Source organism: Poecile atricapillus, chromosome 3 (assembly GCF_030490865.1).
Source record: "Poecile atricapillus isolate bPoeAtr1 chromosome 3, bPoeAtr1.hap1, whole genome shotgun sequence".
Classification (NCBI taxonomy): domain Eukaryota; kingdom Metazoa; phylum Chordata; class Aves; order Passeriformes; family Paridae; genus Poecile; species Poecile atricapillus.
The window spans coordinates 24,399,431-24,424,598 of NC_081251.1; the positions used below are offsets into that span (position 1 = coordinate 24,399,431).

At 36.4% G+C, this 25,168-nt stretch overlaps 1 protein-coding gene across 10 annotated transcripts in view; it reads left to right on the forward strand.

The window, feature by feature from the left end:
* Nucleotides 1–22,666, forward strand: part of MLIP (muscular LMNA interacting protein) — a 108,058-nt gene extending 85,392 nt beyond the window's left edge. For 7 of the 10 annotated variants that reach the window (XM_058834405.1, XM_058834401.1, XM_058834397.1 and 4 more), the window contains 3 exons: nucleotides 12,728–12,784; nucleotides 20,213–20,247; nucleotides 22,348–22,666. In XM_058834405.1, the coding sequence (XP_058690388.1) occupies nucleotides 12,728–12,784; nucleotides 20,213–20,239 (84 nt within the window). In that variant the 3' untranslated portion in view covers nucleotides 20,240–20,247; nucleotides 22,348–22,666. The remainder of the gene's footprint in view (nucleotides 1–12,727; nucleotides 12,785–20,212; nucleotides 20,248–22,347) is intronic. The other 3 variants (XM_058834402.1, XM_058834396.1, XM_058834398.1) reach the window with 2 other exon arrangements.
* Nucleotides 22,667–25,168: the final 2,502 nt, after the last annotated feature.

Genomic DNA, 25,168 nt, shown 5'->3' on the forward strand with positions numbered 1-25,168 from the left:
CTGGAGATTGTATTTTTACCATCATGAGAAAGAATTTTTTTCCTCTTAGTACATTTCAGTAGCATTCCAGGAATTTTCTAAGTATGTTCCACTTCATTCAGAAATAAACCATGAAATACACTGGAACTGTATATAACTCTGTAGCAGTGCTGATTTGACAGCTTTATGAAGATCTTGATTTGAAATTCAATTTGAAACAAAATTCATGCTCTTGCAAATATTTATTAGCAAGAATGTTTACAGATCCCCTTGTCATTTAAAAAATTACTTTGGGAAATGGAAGAAGAAAGATAAGGATGAACTAAAGAGATATTAGCTACATTTAGTGTGAACCTGTGTGACCAGTTTGCAAAGGTTTATCATTAACAGAAGCAGGAAGAAGAAGAAGCCTTTGAAGAGGCATGGCAGGAGGCAAGGCTGGTAGGAAGTGGCTGGGCTGCTGCCGGGCTCTGATCCACTGTTTGCTCATGCTCACTCTTTTGGTGGGCGATGCATTAGCTTCTGCTGGAACTAATCACATCTCTTGTCACAAATTTTCTGGCTCTTTGGCTCAAATGCACGGCACAGTGGAATTCCTGGTCTAGACATCCAACCAACTGGGTGAGAATCCAGGATGTATTGTGTCAACAGCCTTGACAAAATCTAAGTACAACATGTGTGCCAAAACCTGGGTATGCCTCCTTGACTCTATTCCAAATCTTTTGAAAATCTCTTTTTAAAAAGGATTTTATCCTTTAGTCACAAAAAGAGCATACGTATTGGGTTTTCTTAACCAGAAACACTATTAACTGTTGATAACTTAGAGCAGCAAAAAATAACGTGTATGCACCTTCACGGGTTTAACATTTAAATGTCTCAAAAGTCTTGTTGAGTCTTGCTAAAAACCCTGGAGTGCTTCTGCTCATATACAGATACAGCCATCTTTTGTACCTTTCAGACACTGTTTTTGCATTGGTTTTGTTCCTGTTTCATTACATCTCCCAAACACGATCATTTTATCCTAGCACAGGATCCTTACCTATGAGATAAAATGGTGCAAGACAAGCACTTTACTTTCTGCCCAAACTTCCTTTTTTTTGCACCCATTAATTTGTTTCTGTTTACTTTATTTTATTTTCATAGAAGATTGGTCTCCTGCACTCTCTGTATCCAACTAAACCGAGCCCTCCAGCTAAGTCTCCTTTGTGTCCTCCATCCATCTCCCTCATTGACTGTCCAAACCCTGAACCTTTCAACCACTTCTCTTCTATTGTGTATGATATTAATGAGAATCCTTATAGCCCTTACAGACAGAACTTCTTGTACAACAAGGCGAGCATCCAGTATAGTGTGATTCAAGATCTTTGTAGGCTGTTATCCTTTTAATTCTAGGCAGAATTCAGCTGAGTCATCAGGATTCAGTGCTGGCAAGTGCTATGGGAGATGCATCTCAGATGAGCCTGTATCCAACTTCCTTGGAGATATTACAGCTTTTCCTTTCCCTGACACAGTTCTTGCTTTCTCTAGACCATCTAGGACAGGCTCCACTCTTCATTCAAACTATTTATTCTCTACAGCAGAAATAATGTATTTCATCCCTCATGCTCAGGTTAGTTTTAACATTTACCCATTACCCTAAAGTAATGGGGTATTTCTTTTTTTCTTGGTGATTAAGAGAAAGGAGACTAATCTGGGAGAAATGCAGACTTTTCCAGTGGCTCTCTGTCATCCTGACAAGCAGTGTTCTCTTGCCAGTACAAAATGAATGATGTTATTTCTGACATTTTTATCTTCTTTGAAACAGCATTGGAGAAGTTGGACAAAAATCTCTGTAGTCCAAGGTTTGTTGTTAACAGGGCTGACTAATGAGCTTTGTAAGGTGAAAATTGTGTCCTATGCTTTAACTGAAGTATTTTTGATGAGCAGCTGACAGAAGGTATTTACAGTATCTCAAGAGAGCCCCTGCCCTAGAAAAGTATCTGCTGTGGAACTTCATAAAAGATGCTGTTTGGAACCTCTCAAATGCATCCCTTCTATTTCCTCTTTTTCTAGAACAGAATCTGTCTGTAAATGATCCAACCTTGTTTCCAGGAGAAAACATCCCACTTTGAGATGTACAGTGTACTTTGTTTGGGATGCATGAGGTTAAAATGTAGGCATTGGGTGCTGTTTCTTTAGGCTATATCATGATTTCTTCTTCAGGGGAAGTACCAGGGTGAAATGTGTGTTACTAGTTTCAGGCACACTTGACAGGGATTCAAGACTGCTTTGGAAAAATGTATCATCTCTGCAGAGAATATGTGTTGATCAGCACTTAGACTCTAAAGAAATACCTGGAAATGCCTTTCTCTCTCCATCACAGAAGCATGATCTGGGTTAACAGGCAATGTCAAATGTGATTGATATTGGCCCCTCCATCCTGTGGCATTTACAGAATTTACCATTTTTTCCATTTATGAGGATGAACCAGAACTAAAACGAAAACTAAAATCAACCTTCCATTCTGTCTTTGACACATTCTGAACAAAAGCACTTTTTCACATCTTAGAGACTGGTTTAAACAGAAGAAAAGTTTTGTTTAAATTTTTTACTGAACTGGACTGGCATATTTATTTAGGCAGAAAAGATTTTACAATCACGTATTTTTGACAAGTCCCCTGGTTCATTGAAGCCATTCACATGAATAAACATAGTTCATATGACCAATACAAACATTTTTTATAATGAAAGTAGATATTTGCTGTTGCTAATGAAAACAATGCTAAAAACTCAGAAATTTGAATATAAAAGTGAATAAGTCAGGAAAAATGTATCTGAAGATAACTAAGTGTAATTTTTTGTTATATCATGTCAGCTGTTCTTTGGCAAACATAATAATCAGATGTCAATACTGTGCTTTTTTAATACAAACAGAGGTTTTTTCACCCCAAAAAGCAAATATTCATCAGTTAGAATTTTTTCATGTTTCTATTTAGGTCTATCATATTAACATTCATTGATAACCAAAGGTAGATTAATTTTGATTTTGTTCTCATGATCAATATTTAACATTTGAAGCAGTATATGGTGATAAAATTTGCCAATTATTTCCTGTACCACCCAACTGAAGCCTAAGGTATTAATGTTTTCAAAAAGAAATTATTTATTTTATTGTCATAAATATTTGCATTAGCAGAAAACAGTGCAGCTGACACAGGATAAGTTGTTGAAATTTCAAAGAGTTAGACCCATTCTGTAAACAACATCCTGACAACATGGGAATTTCTGTTCTCTACTAAACCTGGACTCTTTTTTCTGTTTGTTCCCTGGAGTTTCCCCTTTCACTTCTCATCCTTTAGGATAAGGAGTGATATGCAGTGACTCACTCACTGTCTCTTCAGCCACCCAGTAAACACGTGGTCAGTGTCCACAGGGTCAGTTTATGAATGTTAAGTTCCTAATTATATATTGTGTTTTTCTTCACCTTCCACTAGAGGGCAAAACCTGCTGGTATAAATTCTTATAACCGTTCGTAATATGTTAAAAATACAGTATTGAAAAAGGACAGGAGGTCACAGTGAATTAAATTATTCTCCACCTGCACTATTGTTAAAAAATTACCTTAAACAAGTGTTCCCTCACTTGTTGGAAATGGAAACAAACAAAATGATAACCTATGTCTTATATTAGGGAGACTGGATATGGTGAGGACCCAAAACCTTGATCATTTAATTTGTTGGCTCAGGGTATAAGATAAGATCAGCTGTAATGATCTGAAATGCTTATTGGAAGGGTACTGTGGTGTTGTTTAGGCAGCCTTGACTTGGTGCCAGATGTTTATTTTTTGAAGTACCTGAACCTCCATAGGTGATCAAATTACACAGATGAAGCTGAAAGATAGACCAGGCAGTTTTTGTGGGTTACAACTGTTCAAAGTGATGAAATACCTAACCTGTGTCCCAAATAATTTCAAAATGTAATTCTAGGATTTGATATAAAGAGGCAGTGGGAACCATGTATTGTATCTCTCTCCTCATATCTGTACACAGGCTACTTCTGAAATAAAAATGTTCACTTAATGTCCACTTAAGTGAGCTGATTCAGTTCTTACTTGCCTTGTTATCTCTCTTGTTCTATGCTTCCCCACCCTATTGTCCAGCCACCAGGTGCTGCTGCTCTTATTTAAACTCCTTGAACTCAAATAATTACATGAGTTAAAAGTTTTATTAATAAGAAAGCTCCTTTTCCTTTTGATTGCAATAAAACAACTAAGGAAAAAGGAACTGTATACAAGTATTGCAGTGATGGAGAGTCTGAGGAAATGTGGAGCTCTGTGGTTTACTCCAAACATGGTTCTGATGGGAATCTCTCCAGTCATTATGGGACAGTTGTGGAAGAGCACCACCCTGCACCTGGGATACTGTGTCCAGTTCTGGCCTCCAGAATTCAAAAAAAGATGCAGATAGACTAGTGAGAGTCCAAAGAAGGGCCACAGATGTGATCAAAGGACTGAGAAGGAGAACCTGCCCTATGAGGAAAGACTGGAGGAGTTAATTCTTTTCTTCCTAGAGAAAGCAGGGCTCAGGGAGGACCTCCTCACATGATCCCAATACTTAAAAAATTGTTACGGAGAGGACAAAGGATTTATCTTCTCATGGAGTCACATGGTGCCACAAGGTACAAGAGTTTCAACCAGCAGTAGGAGAGGATTCATCTTGTTATACAAAAGATTTTTTATTTTGGTGAGAGGGACCAATCACTGGAACAACCTCTGTAGGGATGTGTAGAGTCCCCACCACAGGTGGTTTTTGAGATGTGTTTGGACAGGGTGCTAGGTAACTTCACCTAGGCTCTCTTTCCCTCAAAAGGCTGGGCCCTTCCAATCTGTGCTGTTCTAATATTATATGATTTATAGGAGGCACAATACATGTAAATACCTGTCAGGGCAGCAATTTTAGAAAATCAGCTATTTTTTGAAGGAGAAAGGAATGACCTACTCAAGTGAAGAGGCAAGAAATGAGTGGATGTAGCTTCCACAGCCTCTAAGTCCCTAGTGACTTTTAAACTTTTCTTTCTCAGCAAGGGCTGAATACACAGTTTATAAACACCTCTACAACAATCTCCCCATTTGCTAAATATTTAGCAACACAGCCTTTGAAAATGGATTGGAGGGGTTTTGCCTTTTTGCAAGCAGTGTGAGAAATGTGAAAAAATTACCTGTTCTGTCTGGTCAGGCATTACTTACAACAGTAGTGGAGGATATGTTCTCTTTAATCTCCAGCTTTGTGCTCAAGCCAATTTAATTTTTTTTCTAAATGGTCTAAATGGAATTTTCTTGAAATAACTAAATGTAGTCGTGCCAAAAGTGTCAACTTTTCATAATCACTTGCAGGTCTCCAGGCTCATAGGTAAGCAGAATATTCAAAGGGAATCTTAAATATTTTTAAAATGAAATCTCTGGTGTTTACTTCATCATCCAATCTCCTACTCACTGAGTTTGTTTTTGATTAATAGTAGCATAGTGGGAACTGACATTCTGTGAATACAACAGCCTTTCAAGGTTGCCATGGAAAAGCAGTTTTCTCCCAGACATCATCCCAACAGCTTTTATTTTCTAGAAGACAGTTTCTTTCTCTCTTTTGAACTTTGGTATTTAAATGTTTCACTTGTGTAGGTGTATTGTGGTTGATCAATATACTATCTCTAACTCAGAAAAATTGCTTTGGTGTAGAAAAAGATATCAGAGGTAAACAAGTCAGTTGATTAGTGCTGAGCTACAAATTGGACCTCTTTGCTGGGAAAATATTAATCATTAATATTGCTGTGCCTTCTTTGTATATTATTTTATGGCATTTCTTGGGCTTAATTACTGATTTTAATGTTATCATATTTAGATGGCATTTTATCACTTTTGACTTGGCTTGATAATGCCACCAGAAAATGCATCTAGAGCTCCTGCTCAGCTCATCTTTAATGAAAGGTGTTTCTCTTGAAGCACTTTTTAGAAAGATCATAACTTTCTAGATATAATCAATTGCTTTCTTCAAAGCCATTGAATTAGCAATAGAACTTGAAGGTATCTTAGGCTCAACAGGAGACCCAGGAACATGCACTTAACATGGAGGTGTCCTAAGTCTGGCACCACCTGGAATGACCTCAGCTACCCATTTCTCTGGAGACAGCTCTTCCACTGAAAGGAATTGACTACTGTGTCAATGCTTTTGGCCTGGGCAGTTAGACAAGTTTGAGATCCTTACTGTCCTACTTCCAGTAGGAGAAGCTGCTGATGGTAGGACCCTGGCATTTTTTGGAGTGCTTCTTTTCATTTAGAAAATATGCGCACAGTGCGATAGGATCAAGCCCCAGCAGGCACTTTTTATGCTTATAAACCAAAAGCTGCTTCCCAGTTAACACACCCAGGATTGTTCAAGTTTCCTCTTGAAACACAGTTACAGCCACTTCTGTTTGTTTCTGCCTGTTCCCCTATACTGGCAGTCTCTGCTGGGACAGATTAAACCAGTCTTAAACACCAATGAGTGCTCTAAGCTGCTTTGTCTTTGTTCTAAGAAGTATCTACATAATAAAACTTTCAGTACATCCGTTTATCTGACTTTCTAAGGTGATGGGATCTAGTTTTCTGCATAGTGGATTTCAGTCATATATTTTTTATACAATAAACATTCCCAAATAAAATAGAAATTCTAGTCCTGGCTAACAACTAGATTCTGAGAACAGAAGCAACCCAGAGGTGAAGGCTGTTATTAACAGCATTAGCAGAAATATGTAATTGAGTGAAGAATACCAAACCAGATTTCGTATGTATGAAACCTGTATGAGAAACAAAAATTATACTTTTTACTGAAGGTAGTGAAAAAACATTGCCTGAAGGAAAAAGAAAATCATAATTAATGAAAATTATCCCAAAACACCCAGAACTATACAGACATTTTTATTGCAAGTATTTATATAATATATACTTTGAAATACAGTCTTAATTCACTCCAATTTCAATTATATTAGATAAAATCATAAAATATAACTAGTTCTGGTGAAATTTCAAGGTTGTACAGATCTTGAATTCAAGAAGCCAGTGTTTACTGATTTACAGAGATGTTGTGAACTAGCTTTTTCTTTTCTTCAGTTAAACACTAGATATAATTTTAGTAGTTATATTATGGGCAGAATATGATCTGAATGAAAATTTTAATATAATAGGTGACAATTATAGATGTGCCCTCTTGAAGATTCATTCCAAGTTTCTGGTTTGAACTTAAAGTAGCTGAGATAAAAGATCATTTGCATCAGAAGCTTGTTCAGATAACAGGGAATTTTCAGTTTAGCAACAAATCTGGTAATAAAATATGTGCTCTGAAAATTAAATCCAATTAATTTCACAGTGTCACCTGGAAAGCAGTCAGAATTCTTTGGATGTTTTCATTCAGTTAGAAAACAAATGAAATGCCCCTTCCTTGGGCAGGAAGCATCTAAGCAATGACTCTGTTTCCGTGAATCTATAAATAGTTCACAGTCAATATGCTGAAGGAAATTTCAATTACTTGTGTTGTTGGAAATTCTGACATCCTCTTTCCAACACAGATTAAATTTCGAAAACATTTGAATACTCCAGAAACCAATATGCATCCCTTGGGTTACGTGAACTAGCTCAAAGCAGATAGCTCTAATCCATGTGATTAGAAGAGTTTTTTTCTCTCCTGACTTACCCTATGAACGTGTAGGTTGTGGTTCTCATGCCTCTAGTCTTCATCATAGGTCTGGAATTCTTGCTGGCCAGTAACTCTCATAATCACCAACAGTGAAATTAGCCCTGCAAGGAACTGCAGCGTTTCATTAGCCCACAGCAGAAAATAGAGGCTCTTAACATGATTGCCACAAAGTGGATAGTGAAATGCATTTTAGTATTTTATGGAAGTGATCCAAAATGGAACATCCAAGACAGAAAACGCAATATTATAGTTATAGATGGGTTTTCTTTCAATGGAATACTTCATTTTAATTTCCTAAATTACCAGCAAGAACTTGCAAGAGAAATCAAAATATTTTGCAGAAAGCTTATTTTTTTCTTTCTAGTATTTTTCATTGAAAAATTATTTTGGCAGAAAATCTTCAGTGAAATCCATCATGGACTGGCCTTGAAATTAAACCAAATCTGAGAAAAAGCAGCCCAAAGAAAACTGCTGCACTGCTGGGCTTATATGATCTCCCTCCCACACCATTCCTTATAGATAAGGAATCCTTATTGCAAAGCCCTGTAACTCTTCCAGCCTCTGCTATTCTCTGGTATTGTCACCCAGAGAAGCTATGGATGCCCCATCCCTGGAAGTGTCCAAGGCCAGGTCAGATGGGGATTTGAGCAAGCTGCTCTAGTAGAAGGTGTTTCTGCCCATGCCAAAGGAGGTGAAACAAGGTGATTTTTAAGGTCCCTTCCAAACCAAACATTCCTGTGGTTCTATGATTCATTCTATTTAGATTCAAATCTCTCAGTCTCACTGCACTCTGGTGTCCTTCAGGCCTGTGTAGTAAGAATCTGTCAGGAAACCATGCTTGTGTGAGAGTTGTTTCTTTTGTGCAGGTACTTTCAGTACCTGGAAAGAGTTTTTAATTTTTCAAAATAAAAACACGTGGCTACAATAGTGTATAATAAAGATTTGCAAGTCTGTCAGGATGTTTTACTGAGGAAGTTGCAGGCACATTGTAAATCTATATTGTGATTGCTATTTCTATTTTACCTATTCATAGAGGTACAAGATGCAAAAAAAAATTGGTGCTTAAGGACTGAATTTTTGAAATAGATTTTATACTGTGTCATTTCAAAGAGACTAGAGACATTATAATCATAAATTTCCCCTTTACATCATATTATTTTCTTTCCTCTAAGTTGAAAGTATTCTTTCCTCTGCTGCTGTGGGTGTTTTACCATTTATTGGTACTGAGTATTTCATGTTCATAATCGCTCAGACAAAATGCAAAGGCATTAAACTGTTTTATAAAAATATTTGCTTGTTGTATGTGTTTAAATAAATTTTTTTAGTCTTTGAGAAGTCAGCCATTTTTCGTGTTGTGAAGGAATGTATCTATGTTTAATAAGGGACTAGAGTACCTAATTTCTTTTGAAAGGAATTAAAGACTTTACAGAGTAGTGTAAATGTGAATGTTCTCTGGTTACTATAGTTGAAATATTCTTGCCTCTTATGTATGTTATTTCTCACTGGTTCCAGTTTTAAGCTTGTGCTTCAATTAGCCAAGATTCCCAAAGAGGGACCTAGGTTCATGAAAAACGTCTTATACTGAGAATAATTCAGAAAGCTTTATAATAGTTCAGAGGCAGCTCTGATTCATAGCACAATAAAGATCAACTGACCTTTTAAAGGTAAATATGCCTTGCTGATTACAGAACTAAATGAGCAAAGGTCTAATTAAGATATTATATAACCACCTCTTTTTAAGCCTTGTCTTAGTCTGTAAGAGGTTATTTTGGGAAGGTGTATAATTTCTCTCTGAAGTTACATGCTGCTAGTACTTATATATTGTAAAGACACTCTGCTTTCCTCAGTACAATTCTGCAGCCACGAATTCAGATTTTTCTAGTTTACTCTTTCACTGTTAGAAATAATAAAGAAAAAATGTCACATTAAGAGAAATCTGAGTAGCATCTGGAAAAGTTAAATATTATTGATTAACCTTGTAGGAGTAATGCAGAATTTTTTAACTGTCAAAGGAAAAAAGAGTATTAATTATAAAAGCAATATTAATCTCCCACCATCAACAGACACAGTATTTACACATTTGCATAAGAGATAGGGCTTCTTGCCAGTTGCTTTGACCTGAAGATGAAAGAATGCCAGCAACAGAGTTTGACGAGGTCTCACTGAGACTACACACCCATAGGAAGTACAAAGTCCTACTTGTATTCACACCTCAAGTCTGGTGGATACACGCACATTCCTATATGACTCTGGGGAGTGATAGTCACACAATTTCTAGTAAGAAAGAGCTAATCCAGCCTCATTCTGCCTACTTCATATTATGGTACTTTTAAATTGACTGTGTCGTGTGCAGTCATGAACACGAAAAAAAAATCATATTTTTAAAGAAAATTCAGGAAGGAAAGAACAAGATTCTGTAGCCTTTTGGTTAAAATCAGGACAAATATGGGACATTTTCTACAACAAGGCAGACACGTTTTGGTTTACACTGACACTTGATGGAAATAACACAGATAATCAGCCTCTGGGTCTTTGGAATGAAACCACCCAGGCCAAGGCATTAATTTCCTTTGCAGCTGGCAGAGGCAGAATTGTATGATTCTGTATGATTGTATGATTGCAAGATCCAAACACCTTCCTTTCAGGGACCTGCAAGACTAACTATTATTTCAGCAGAAAAAGGGTGCAGCACTTGGCTTATGTGTTCCGTATTCACTAAAGCACTACTTAGAGTTCTTTATAAATGAGCCATATGTGACTTCCTTAAGATTAAACCCACCTGACTTGTAGATTGTATAGATTCTTCTATGATAACTCAAGGGTTTTTGGTCAGAGAAGCCTTGTGGAAACAGAGAGAACTCTATATTGTTGACAGTTCTTTATTATTAATTGGCGAATTCCTTGCCTTCTTTAAATCAAATATCTCCAAAATGATTAATATTAAGAGTGTCTCTCCAGAAGATAGAAATAATTTTCCTCTCTATGGAGACTCTCACACAGTTTGGCTCTTTAGTTTGAAAAGAGGATGCCATCAAAATAAGGGAAGCAAATATATTTCTTGGACAAAAAAAAGTCATTACTTTTGTCAGGTCTAAGGATGGACTTGAGACCTCATACTCAAGAAAAAAGTAAAGCAGAATCATGGCTCAGAGGGGCATTTCAGGTAAACAGGGCAGGCAGTGAATACCAGAAAGAAAGGCCAGGAAGTGATAACAAAAGTGTGTTTTTCATTGATTTGCTCTCTGTGCAATTTGAGAAAAAGAGCTGCTGCATTCTCAGATCACTGTCTGACTAGGGAACTTTTCTTTCTTGTGAGCAGTGGAGAATTCTTCTCAGAGGGCTTAGCTGTACATCAGAAAATGAACAAAATATGAGCAATACTTTCCTTTCTCACTTTGTATTTGACCCTTCTTACTTTGCCTGGGATAGAGACATGCCATATTCTGATGAAGCAATGAATACTCAACTCTAGGGTTTCTTTCAATGGAATACACTTGCCAAGATGCCACAGGTGTTGTTAGAACTTTGTACCTGTGTGTCATCAAGGATTGTCCAGCCTTGGTAATCGTGGGATGCTGGGTTTGGGAGCAGAACTTCTGCTTCAGGCAGACCATCAAAGACCTCCTGTGTGTGCTGCAGCAGGGGGTGGTGTAAGATCTGGGGGATGCCTTGGCCTGATTGACATTGGGAGCCACATGAGTGTCAGAGGGAGGGATGCTGCCACTGAGAGTATCTAGGCACCTTGCCTTACCCTTCCACTTACCCTTACACTTACCCTTACACTGTACCCTTACACTTCCTTACCCTTCTTTTGCCTAAATTTATTCCTTTGTAAAAATCTATGGGATAAATAAACTTGTTGCCTGAAGTTATTCCCTTGCCTTTTCATTTTTGGGAATAATAATCACAAAAAAAGAAGTTAAATGGTTCACAGATTCTGTTTTTGCTAAAGCAGATTCCTCTTTCCCTGGAAAGGAAACAGGGAAAATTTGCAAAGGAAGAGAGAAATAAATAACACATCCATAAAGTAATTGCAGAAAATTAGAGTATATTCCACTCAGTATATTTCTTTGTGTATAGGGCCAGTTAAGCAGAGCAGTTTTGCTTCTCAAAAAGCACAGTGTAAAAATCAATTTTCTTAGAAGAGCAATTTTTTTAAAGCAACACATAATTTTCTGATTTACTATTTGATCTAAATGCCAAAACAAATGAATGCCTTTGATACACTGAAAATAGCAGGCTTCTTCCAGTCTTTTGGAGAATTCTCAAACACCCAAATCCCAAAACTTTCAGCAACCTTTTCTTTAAAGATGATGTCTCTGTGTCACTCTATAAGAAAATGTCACAAGCTTATGATCTTAACATTGCCTTTATGAACTCCAGCTTGTCTATTTACCTTCATTCTAATTAAAATCTCATTGAAGTTGGTATGGTTCTTCAGTTAAGTCACAGCCATCAAACTTCACTACTCAGATGCAAGATATATAATTATCAAAATCCTGGAAAGTTACCAAGATTGGAAACAGTTTTCTGCACATACTAATTGCTATTATGTTATGCATCATTTTTAGTGAGATGTTTGTATGATTTATGTCTATGAAATTTCAGATTAAGGAAAGCTCTTTTGGAGGAGATTTGAGAAGACAGATATTCAAAGTGACAGAAATGTGGTGGCAGTTTTAAATAACTTTATGTGCATTATCTCATACAAAATATATCTTAAAGTAGGTGCTTTTGGTGAGATTTTTACTTGAGATGCCTCTTTGAAATTGAAAAGGGATTTATCACTACCCTGACCTTTTTATTATGGGAATATAATATAACAGAAAACAGGCCATAGCTTGAAATAGATTTTAATACAGGAAAGGAGTAGTAAGAGACTGCTCAACACAGATCTCATTACCTTGCTATCCTTAGTATGACTGAGGTTATTTTCTTTAATTTTAAATTTTAGTGATATTTTTTAGAGAAATTGAACTGATATTGGATTTCTTTCTCCTGTGTTTAACCTCATGCTCTCTCCAACCTGTGACGTCTTGGCTTAGCAGCCCAGTCTATCCATGGTGCCTATTCCAGAAAATGAGATGCTCATCTCCAAGGAGGTAATCAGTTGACATTTAATGGGTTTAAGCATTTGCATGCTAGCTTTATCTTTTATTTGCATAGTCCATATAAGGTCAATCAGTTAAAATGTGCTGAGCTTCCAAACCTGCTTTTTTTTCCAGTGCAGAGACTACATAAACATTAATTGTTCTTAATTATCAATGAAGAAAAAACCCAGATCTGTTTTGCCAGCTGTGTTACTTATGTGAATTTGAAATAACAGTAACATTTATGTTTCAGGTTCCTGATGTGTGCTGTTGAGATGTTAGCAAGTGGGAATGATTAAATTATGATGTTTGTTAAATTATGCAGCCATATTTAGATAACACATTCCACAATTTTCACTGATATAGCTTCTGTTTTAAATGCCAGGTACTACAACAGCTACCAGATGCACTTAGGATAATTAGTTATTGAGCATTTAATATAAGACAGACAAGAAAACATAAAACATAATTCATGTTTGTATCAAAATTCAGTGCCAGTTTTTTTTGACTTTGAAGAAAGCTAAAAATTTTCTTGAAGTCTAAATTCAGTGGCCAATTCCCTACTACATTTATATGTCTAAACTCTAGGACCATAGTGGTTACCACCCTAGATAATTCATTCAGTGAGAGCAGAAGCAATCTATAAGTCATTATCAATTTTCTCTTGAGACAGAGCATATAGAAAATGAAAAAGGTTCATCTGGAACTGGCAAGTCCATTTTTCCAACAAGATCATGAGTATGAAGATGAATTATAGCCTCAATGTTGAACTAAAGATATGTAATTCAATTAACTATCACACTTTTTACTCTGTCTTTGGAATGTAACAGGACATAGCTCATTACAGGACATTTTCAATATTATTTTAGAAATTCACCTATGAAGGCATAACTTAGTACCAATAATAACAGTATGAGAATGCTTATGACACAAGAATGAATTTTTTACTACTGAGACCTCTTTTACCAGGTGCATTCTCTCAATTATTTAACTAGTTTATTAATTAATGTAAAAATACAGATAGGAATGATAATTACATATTTATAAAATGTTTATTTTTTATTTATTATTTTGAAATTAGATTCTAGTTTGTCTGAAAGCATCAACATGATAAATAAATGAAATGGATGTTTGCTAATCATTTCTACTAAATTAGTAACTTCCTTTTATTTTTGAGAAATATTGTGTGAGTTTTGGGGCCATGCCCTTCACAGTTTGGAAGTGGAGGATTTGCCTAAATTCTGAGTTTCTTGACAACATATCAATATATCCTCACAATTTATCTCAGTTTCCACAGAAAAAAAAAAGGGGGGGGGAGGGGAAAAAAGATAAGAATGGAAAGAGGTTGATCTCTCACTTGTTGGGTGGATCAACAGTCTGCGGTTCTGCAGCAGGAGTATATAGGCATGACCGTATCCTCTTATTCACATGTGCATCCCTGGCCTCTCTGCACAGGGTGTCAGGGACTTGGAGCTATTTCATATCTCTTTTTGTTTGAATCTCCTTCAGAGCCCTCCAAATCTCTGCCTTTGTTCCTTGCCTTTGACATTTCTACTTGTTTCCATACCATCAATCCCCTTTCCTCTCTCTCCCAGGAGCCACTTCTTGATTCTCTCAAAAGCAGGTGCTACAGTGTCTGCTATGGAACTATTCAAAGAAAGGCCCAAAATGTTCCCACAAAGTGAAGTTGGACCAAGAACACCTTTCAGATCTTCTCAGATAGGATGTTTTTTACCATTTCAGCTGTAAAGTTTCAGAAATACTGTTGAAGTAATGGTATATCATTAGAAGGCAGTGAGAGAGACTACATAGCTCTGAGGATAAATTTGTTTTTGGGATTAAGCAGATTTGCAGTACACCAGGAACTCTAAAATGTGTATATATACACATATATGTATATATGTGTATTTGTGTGTATGTGTGTATATTTCCTGTATTTGAAAATAGAGGGAAGCAAACAGCTAGATCCTTGTCTCTCATGCTTCTGCTTTAGAATTTGCTTATTGAAATAGAAATTTGCAAATCTAATGGAAAAACAGATATTTTCAAAGAGAATTCTCCAAGAAATTAGACATGTAAGTTAACTAATGCATTATTAAGATCAGTTCAGAAAGTGAAGGATCTTGTACTGACAGAGTAATGTCAGATACAAAAAAAAGTGCAAAATTCCTTTGGTTAGAGACCAACTTGGTCTGTTCTAAGGCAGATAAAGTATATTAGAACTGTCTTCTAAAAGTTCCCTTATATTTTAAACAAGCACTTTGAACAGCATTTCTATCTACATTTTTAGAAAAGCTTACATGTACTACAACAATGGGAGAATTTGGACTGTGACCAATAGAACAACTGTATCTGATGAAACTGTGGTAACATTTATAAGGATCAAAGACAATCAATGGGAATGAAGAATATTTATAAGTGCTGTTATCAGTAAACTTTATATTTCCTTTGATTAATGTCTTATTGGATGTCTTTTTCCATTTTCTAGAGACAAATAATTGGCTTTAAAGTTGTGAAAAAAAGTGTCAGATACCATTTTGTACAGCTGAGCAAGCTGACTATTTGTGCTGGTTCCCTGGGGCCTGTCACTAATTTTGCAACTATGACTATGCAGGTGGACTCCAGTCCATATAGAAAGAGAAGGAAGAATTGTGTCAGGGTCACCACAAGCTGCTTGGGAAGTAGCATCAAGAGATGACACATTTGCTATTTTCTCTATTACAAATCAAAGAAAACATTTTTCATAGTACTGTTAAACTCACTTGTACAGATCAAATGATCTAATATTTTCCCCAATTTTTAATCTCATTTTTAGCAGGAGGAGGTGACCAGGGTACACCATGCTGGCCTTGTGAAGGCTGAGCAATCTCTTTGCATGTTTAATGAGTGTCAGAGAAGACACAAATGCATCCAGGGATGACCCCTTTTCTCATTCTCAGTCAAGAAGGACTGAACAAAGGCATCTACATCCTTTGAGGTCTACTGCTGGAAATGGAAGTATATGGCACTGATACCCAGGAGATCTACATTAATGCTGTCTTGGAGACAGACAGGATAGCAACACAAAACTAGGAGCAGTTCAAGTAATTTGGGACAGCCTTCTTAGCTGACCTGAAGGTAGTGGCTTCTTGGAGATAAGTTGTTGTTGTTGAGCTGTCTCTGAAAAACAAACATTTTCATCATTTTCTTTTTTATGTGGTTGGGTTTTCAGAATTGTATGTTATAATGCTTTCCTTTTCCAGTGCATTAAAAAAAGCAAGGTAGGTCTTGGTTGATGATTTTTAAAATCACAATAATCTTTCAGGCACCTGCATTGTTCCTTTTTATTTGGGAACCTATCTTGACTCTAAGAACAGTTTATACTGAATTTACACCTTATGAGTTTCATAACCCACAAATCCCTACCTAATTTAATATGTCTTTTTTTTATCAGTGAATTCTGTTTGGATGATGAACTGATTAGGAAAAATCTGCCAAGTCATAAGCCCAATATTACTCTTCCTGCTAGCATAAGACCCTTGGATCACTCTCCTATATTATCTAAATTATTATCTGCCCTCTTTATCTAAAATTATATATAGGTTCATACTTAACTTCTCCTGCAATGTTCCTCCCTCAGAATGAGAAAGTGATTTGTGCAATTCCAAAAAAACCCAAATAGATGGGCAGATACTCTGTGAAATGTAAACACCTCTAGGTAGGAGTGAGAGAGAAAATAAGGGAAATGTGCTGCTAGTTTCCCCTTAGTAATTTGTATTGTTTTCCTCAAAGCAAAGTATTCACTGGAAATATTAATAAAAAACCCAATGAACAAACAAACAAACCAACAAAATGGAGGTACCTTTGTACTCAGAAGAATAGCATTTGTGTAATTTTAGCATCATTCTCTTATGGCATATATCAAGTAAGACCTATGACTTCCCTGTGAAAGTAAGAAAATAAATAAGTGATATTCTCCTCCTTGTGAAATCCTCCTCTATGACCAGTGCATTTAAAATGGAGGAGGTCTGAAGCATACTCTTTGAAACATAACCAATGAATATGCCAATAATTTCTGATACCTTCTGTCTTCCTTTCAAGTAAAGCTATGTTTGCCCAGGCTATGTTGTGTGAATTGTGTCTCAGAATTTTATTGAGTTAGAACCTTTAGAGAGAACATGAGGCATATTTACCTGTATAATCTGAAAAAAAACATTGTGAGCATGGGCTAAAAGTATGTCCTCATTACCCTTATTCATCTATGATTTACAAAAAAACAAGTCTACAATTACTAATAAATGACTTATTACAGTTACCAATACAATTACTTCAGGTGTATGTAACCTTTTGCCGCAGTTGAGTGATTACTCAGTTTTATCTGTTGGTTGTTCACGAAAGATCTGGAATATTTACTTGAGAAATCAATAGCATTTCTAAAGTCAACTTTCATAAAAAGACCCCACGAGAGAAAGGTGATTCTATTGACTTCAGTGGTGACAGGATTTTAATGACTGTCTTTTGTGCAAAGTAACAAAAGTTCTTGAAATTTGAAATTCTATGAAAATGTCAATAAGGTCCAAAGTTCTGTTATACATTCCTCTTAGTCTTTATTTACTTAAGGAGTGCTCCTGCTCAGAAGTCAACAATAGTATTAATCATTGATAGATTCTACATATAAGAGGAAAATGTACCTATTTTATGAAAGTGTACTTTCTTATACTAAAGAATTTATGTAAAGGGTTTTACTTAAAACAAAAGCTCCAACATAAATGGCATTATCACAGCAAAGTCATTTTCTTCCAGTCAAACACCCTCCTCACTTGACCCTGAATTATTCTGTAATGATTCAGCTCTTGCATACTGCTCAATACATTTTCATCTTGTAAAGAAGATTCCAACTTGACAAAGCAAGGACTGGGATGTGATAGATACCTAATGAAAGTAGAGTGAACTCTACTGGTAGCACTCCCACTCAAAGTTCAGCTTTATTCAATCACCTACTTTTTCCATTTGGCACTGGGGTAGATCTTTCAAGATGTGTTGGGGAAAAATACAGTGTTTCTCCTTGTGCTTTCCTAGGAGACAGAAATATGGGCTCTTCATCATTGTTTTGCTTCAATCCTGTTCAAGTTTGCAGGCTTGTTCCCCAGACAGTGGAGAGCTGGTGTAGACTGGTATGGCAGAACATTGCTGCCCGCTCCTCTCTGGAGTAGTGGTCTCACTGCACTTAGTTTATTTTGACCAAGCCAAGGACTGCAATGCTAAGCTCTCTCCATAGACTTATAGCAATTGATTTAATGACCTTGAAAATGAACATTAAAAGTAGGAATAACTACTGCTTTTGCTAAAGGAGTATTGTTTTCATGTATTAGCTGTTACAAATTCTTTAACCTCTAAATTGGATGGATGACTGAAACAGTAAACTGTTGCCTTCTGATACTTATAAGTAGAAATGCAGGTCTAAACAATGCACACTTCTAAATTCTCAAATAGAATCTTTAAATACCATCAGAAAAACTTTCTAGTTACTTTATACCTGAACAATACTTTAATTCTTTTTTCTTTAGGATTTTATGTGTTCAACAGGAAATTTATATTGCAACAAATATTTGGGCAATAGTGTAGTCAGCTTCAATTATATCTTGTTTGAAGTAAAAACTTTCAGTTATAGTCTACTGACTTGAAAGGGCATATTAGATTGCCATGCTATAACAAGGAAAAGTATTATATGCATTTATAGAATTTTATTTGTAGGGTGATTGCATAAAAATAATTACCATAAATATATTAATTTTATAAATTTATATTTAAAAGTCTGAAAGGGTAGTAATATAGGAATGATAAAGTCTGAAATATCAGTGTATGATTCAAACTGCAATTTGAATCTAATTCTACCTGGCATTAGGAAACAGCTGTTGATATAGGTCCCCTTCAAAGAATGGCAGGAGTTCAGAGAAATAGTTTTAGAGGAAAAGAACTTGCTGTGAATAGCTAGTCAGAACATAGATGTAGGCTAAAGAAGGGTTTTTTTTTAATTATTCAATACTTAAGCAATACATAAGTAATTAGAATAAGAGAATCAGATTAAAATTAGCTACAGTGTTTGACCACTCTTATGATATGAAATATTTTTCCTTATGGCTAATGAAAACTTCCCCACTCGCTGCCTTGTTTTCTTTCCCCATGCAAATCTGAGCTGTCATTAAACCTTTCTTAAATGGCTGGAAAAGGAAATTAGATACCCCTTAGAGCACTTAAACAAGTGCTATCTGTAGCCACCCCTCATCTGTCACACATCTTTCCCAGAAATCAACAAACACTTGTAACCAGCCCGACAGCTGCCCATTGGTTTTCTCTGCTTGCTTGACAAAGCATAAAAAAACTATTTTTATTGTGAGGGCTCAAAATTGGAAACTGTGCTCCAGATGCAGCCTCGCTACTGCCCAGCAGAGGGGAATAATTTCCTTTAACCTGCTGGCTGTGCTCTAATCAATGCAACTGTATATAGGGTTTTCCTTCAGCACTTTCTGGAAGTGAAGGCTGGACTGAAGCACATTCAGTGTGGTGTCAGCTAGACCTCATGTCCCTCTCGGCAGTCAGTCAGTCAGTCAGTCAGTCCATCACTGTCCTGTGCCATTACATAGCTTATTCACTTCTGTCATGGGGTAGCTTTACCTTTAAGATAGCTTGGAAAGCTTGTCCTCCATCCCTCCTTGTCCCCTGCCCCATGCAGGATTTTGTATTTGCCTTTGCTCACAAATCTTCTGCTAGCCCACGCCTCCGGTCTGGCAAAGTCTTCCAGAATGGGAATCATACCTTTGGCATATCAGTCTCTCTCGCCATCCAAATGAGGAACATCCATAGACTTTCTGGACATATAGGCTCTTCAGATCTCTGGTAGAGACATCACCCTATCATCCTCTGAAATACCACCTGGAACAGAGATTTTGAACTGTTGAATACTATCTTTTTAGAACAGTGTCCCAGATAGATATTTGTCCACCCTGGTCTGTTCTGCTTCTTGATCTGGGTGCCAGGCTATTATAGGAGACTGGCAAAATCCTTACTAAGGGGGAAACAAGCAACACCTATGTCATGTGAATGCAAGGGTGGCCACATGCTCTGTCCTCCCAGCATGAGGTTCAAAAAAGAAGTGGTTAGCAGAAAACCAATGTGAATCTGAAATGTCCTCTGATGTGCAGTTAGTCAAGGTGATGCTTGTCTGTTGAAATTTGCTGTGTGCAGAAGAATTCCTCAAGAATGTCAGTGCATGAAAAATCATTCCTGGTTCAGTAAACAGAGTTTTAAATCAAGAGTGCAGCAAACCAGTGATTAAAAAAAAGAAAGACAAGTGCTATATGAAGTTTTCCACCAGTTTTTACAGCTGTCCCTGCATAACATATTGCAGTTTTTATTCTCCTCTTCACTTTGTTTTCACTTTTTATTTTCATTTTTCTATAGGTTTCCAATGAAAGAGGTTCTGTTTAGATATGATGGTGAGTATTTTTTTTTTATTTGATTACAGTCACAATTTGAATATGTAACTACTTTGGTGTCACTTTATTGAATTTTTATCATTTTATTTAAAATGATAGGATGTTTTAGGTACACAATTCAGTGTTTGGATAATAAGATGGCTATATTTGGTGAATGATTTTCTATGAATAATTACAAATGCAGAATAATTCCAATTCTTAGAAGGACAGAATAAAGTCACAATAGAATTAATTTTAAATGGGATGCAATCAAATAGTTGGAAGAAATTGAGGTATACTCTGGAATTAGACTATGAAAGGATGTCAGAGAAATAAGATGAATTTTTTATATTTGAACACATAAGCACATACTGCCATTAAATGAATGGTTTGCTAGAGTTAAACAATACCACATTGCAAATAATGTGCTATGCTTGAGAGCTGATTTAATGTAGTACTTAGCAAGAGAGGTCAGCAAATAGGTGATACTGAAAGGGCTGAAAAGCTCAATGTCTGTTTTCCCTCTTTCCTTGTTTCAGTCTTCACAAAAAAAATAAATTAACTATGACTAAAAGTTTATTTCAATTATTACTAAGAATTTGAGAGTAGGATCATGGAGAGAAATGGAAAGTAACACCTGAATGAATACTGAGGTAAATTGGAGTACTCAGGATGGAACAGCCTAATGAAATTTACCCTTAAAATACTTTAAATAAGCAATTTCTCAAACACTAGTGATTAGCAGGATGAGTAAGTTCCCAGAAAACTGGAAAAAGGTAAACACAATGTTCTATCTAAACAAAAGAGGAAAGGAAAATTTAAAGAATTACAGAAAATTCAGTCCTAACAGCATTTGCAAGACACTGGAACAAAGTATTAAAAACACATTTGTGGGCATCTAGAGAATGGTAAGAAGATAAGATTATTTGCACAGGGACACGTCAGAAACAAATCCTATCAAGTTGATCTCATTTCCTTCTGTGACAGCAAAGCAGATAAAAGGATGTGTTTTATACAGTGTATCTTCAGTGTAGTCTCACATGACATCCCCAAGCAAGAAAAGCAGATATGGACTAAATTAAATTCACATAAGGTAGATAGGTAGTTGATTGGAAAGCAGGACTCTGAGAAGAGTTATTTGCTGCCTAAGTGGGAGAACATCTCACAGACTTCCAGAATGCTGTCCTCTATCCCTAACACTATAAAACTTTGCCATTGATTACTTTCTCAATGACATGTACAATAGGCTTACCCAATTTACAGATAATGTCCACTTCGGAGGACTTGCAAGCAGCATGGAAGCCAGAATTTTAATTCAAAAAAGTTCACTTACATTCACTTACACAGGAATGGCTTGAAATAAATGTGATACAATTGATTGAAGAAAAATACGAAGAAATATGAAGGGTATAGGCAGAAAAAGAATGACAATAATACTGCAGGTGAGAACCTGAGGATTATAGGGGAGGAAAAACTAAGTCTGAGTAGAAGAGGTGATGCTTTCAGGGAGATGTTGAAAGGAATGCTTATAATATGATGAGGATAATTACTTCTCTTTTCCCACTATTACTGCAAAATCAGTGGCATAGAATGTGGGAAACAAATGGGAGATTTAGAAAAGATGTAAAGACTTCAGCGTCTTCACACACAAGAAATAAAGACAGAGTAGAGGCACAGCAGTTTTTCTTCTCATAATGGACTATTATAAAGGGATATTAGTCACTTTTCCACCTTTCCTATGAGTATGAGGAAAAGAAATGGGTCTAAGTTTCAGGGAGAGAGATTTAGTTTGAATTTGAACAGTTACAGCTCTGTGAAAATTTAAATCCTAAAAGCAGTTTGCCTCAGGCTGCTGCAAAGATGGGAAAGCTTCTCCCAAGATAAATCTGATCTGCCAGCTCTCATCTTCTCCCACAACTATAGGACAAAGGAGTGGTTGAGTATATCTTTAGGGTTGGTTTGTTTTTGTTATTTTTTCCTGTGAAAGTATGAATTCTACTTTTTAGCCAGACCATCAGGTTGTAGAAATTAGGAAAATTAGGTGACCTCAGTGCATGTTATGCATTTTACTAATCTGTATTTTTGACAAATTGTGTTCATGCAAAAATCCTTCTTTTGCAGCCCCAAATTACGATCAAGAGCTAAAACTGAATTTTGAAGCCTGTTTCTATATTAGGAAGGAATCCACAGCACCAATCTTATTTAAAGTACCATAAAAAAAATTGCTTCCTGTATTCTAATTGCAAGGCAGTAACAACAATCAAATATCCTTTCAAGAAATGATCTTATGTACTAGCATAATTAACCCCAGAGATACATACATGAATATGCCATTCTTGAAGTGCTTGCTGGTTAAAGAGATGTCCAATATAACACAGCATATTTTCTTTAGAAATAATATAAATGTTGAAATTAAATAAAGCTGTATTTTTGTTGCAAAGTGGTTTTTTGTGATTCTTGTTTTTACTCCTGTAAATCTGGCTCCACAGGTTTCAAATAGCTGAGAACGAATACCAGCATTGCTGGGAAAGGAATGCTCCTGTGTGCTTAAACTTGGTCACACCTTGCCACCACACAGACACTTGTATTTTGTGAAGTAGTCCAGGGATTATTCACGTTTGTGTCAGCACCCACAGCAGTCAGCAGTGAACATGCACAGTGATTTTCCCCTGCCATGCAATATTCATAGCCCTTTTGACCGTGCCAGGTGCTGAGTGCAGGCAGAATTACCATCTATAATCCTGGCACACCAGGAAGAAACAGCGCTTTCCAGTTCATGCTGCTGGGTTTTTGATTTTGTGCTGCTTCCACATGATGTTGTCCAAGCCTGGATTTCAAAGATTTTGCTTTCAAAATGCATTATGAAAGTCTAAGGAAGCTGGTTGTCTATGTTTGCATGAGCTACCTGAGTTCTCCCCAGTGTCTTGGTCCTTTGAACCACAAGTCACCCCTCAGGGGACTCTGACACGATGCTCAGGACCTTTGCATCACAGCCCTGTCCCAGAGCACAGGAACATTTTATCTCTTGATGCGTTGTAACTAAGACTGATATTTTAATGAGAATCCCTGCTGTTTTCATTAAAATTAATGTGATGACCTATTTTATGAAATACTACCATAAGGAAAACCATTAACATTAAAACCAGGTTAAGTGGAATAGTCCATAGGCTGCTCAGCCTTTTGCCCTATTGGACCTGGTGAAACTTCAATCCAGCCTGCTTTTAAGCTGTTAGACTCTATAACTGTGAAAACAGAAGAAAAGGTCAAAAGTCAGTAAGTCTTTCTCTCTATAGGTAATATACAAATTTTAAAGAATACTGTGCAAAGACTGCTAAACATTTAAGGGTGGTGTTTTTTGTATTAGTTTCTTTCTCAATGGAAAAATAACAGAAGTTAACAGCATAGACCTTGTGAATGGCATACCTATTAACCAGGTGGTAGAAAAAAAATGAAAAATAATTTCAATGAGTTCAAGAAAGAGTTTGTGGGGACAGAAATCAACACATACAAGTAGAAAAAAAAATATAGAAAAATTTAAAAAACAGGTAAAAATTCATACATATAGAATCATCTATAACTAAAAATGTGTTAGAAATACTGTAGAAGCTGTAATAGGTCTACCCACCAAGGACGTAATAGTATTTCTTGGTTTCAGTAAAGCACTGAAGTGGGCAAAATTCACATTTAAAGCCATGTGATCTATGTGATTCACAAAAGCCTTAGTGTGCTTTCCTGCCCATTTTTTTCAAGGCATTTGTTTTGTTCTGAATTTGTTCCAACCCCAGATTTCTTTTCCTCTTGAATTTCTTTTCTTTTCCTCTTGAATTTCATTCAAGAGCCCAAATACATTCTAGCATGTCTAGCTGAGACAGTTGTTCATATGGCTTAAGTTTATGTTTAAATTAACCCATGAGATAGACTGAAGCCCATAGGTGAAAGGAACACAAGCAAGAGAAAGAACTACTGGGACTAGAGGAAGGACAAAGGAGAAATAATTTTGTTCACCTCTGGGTTAGTGATTTTGTTCATGTGTGCATACTTTAAGAAACAGTTTCCCTCTCTGTTCAAACAGCTTTCATCTATGAATGAGTATTGGCAATTACTGTCTAGAAATTCTATCCTGGGAAACCAATGGAAAAAGTATTAAGAGTAAAAAAATCTTTCAGAAAGGATTATAAAGGGCAAAACATCATGAAAGTAATTGCTTTTTTTGTAGTACTAGAAAATTAATGGATGCTGCTTATTCAATAGTGTAATATATTTAGTCCAGGTTCTGATGCCTTTACCCTGATTTTAGTAATGATTTTCTGGTAAAATACACATTCCCATCAGGATCACAATGGCTGCATATCTTTTGTGAGGGCTTATGATCCCCTTTTGGCCTCAACTCTTGCAGTCTGATATGCCATGTTCACCCCTCTGTGCATACTTGTGATGTTTCTTTTGTTGCTATGTGCTACAACTCAAGCTATCAAGAAAGTGACTTATGAAAGTTGGTCCAAGTGGTCAGAAGGGAAATGTGTCCAGTACAATAGGTGTATTTGGGCAGTGACATACTTGAGAAAATCTGGATGCTGCATCAGGACAGCCCTTGGCCCCAGGGTTCAACTGGTGGCATCCAAAGCCTGGTTGGTATGGCACAGATCTATGGTCTTGACTCAGTTTTAATGAGGAAATTGCTTAAATCTCAGGGAGTTCACAAGCTAAAGCTATGCAAAAGAAGAAAAAAGCACAGAGAGACGGATTTTGTTAGGATGGTAAGGGTAGCAATTCAGGGATAGAAAAGGAAAAAAACACCTGTACCTTAAGTTATTAAAAAAATCCTTGAAAACAGAGAATCAGAGAGTGGCAACTAGGCAACACTGAGGACCAGCCTGCTAAAAGGATTAAGATACAGACTCACTAGAAGCATCTGAGGGAGCTGGGGGTGTTTATCCTGGAG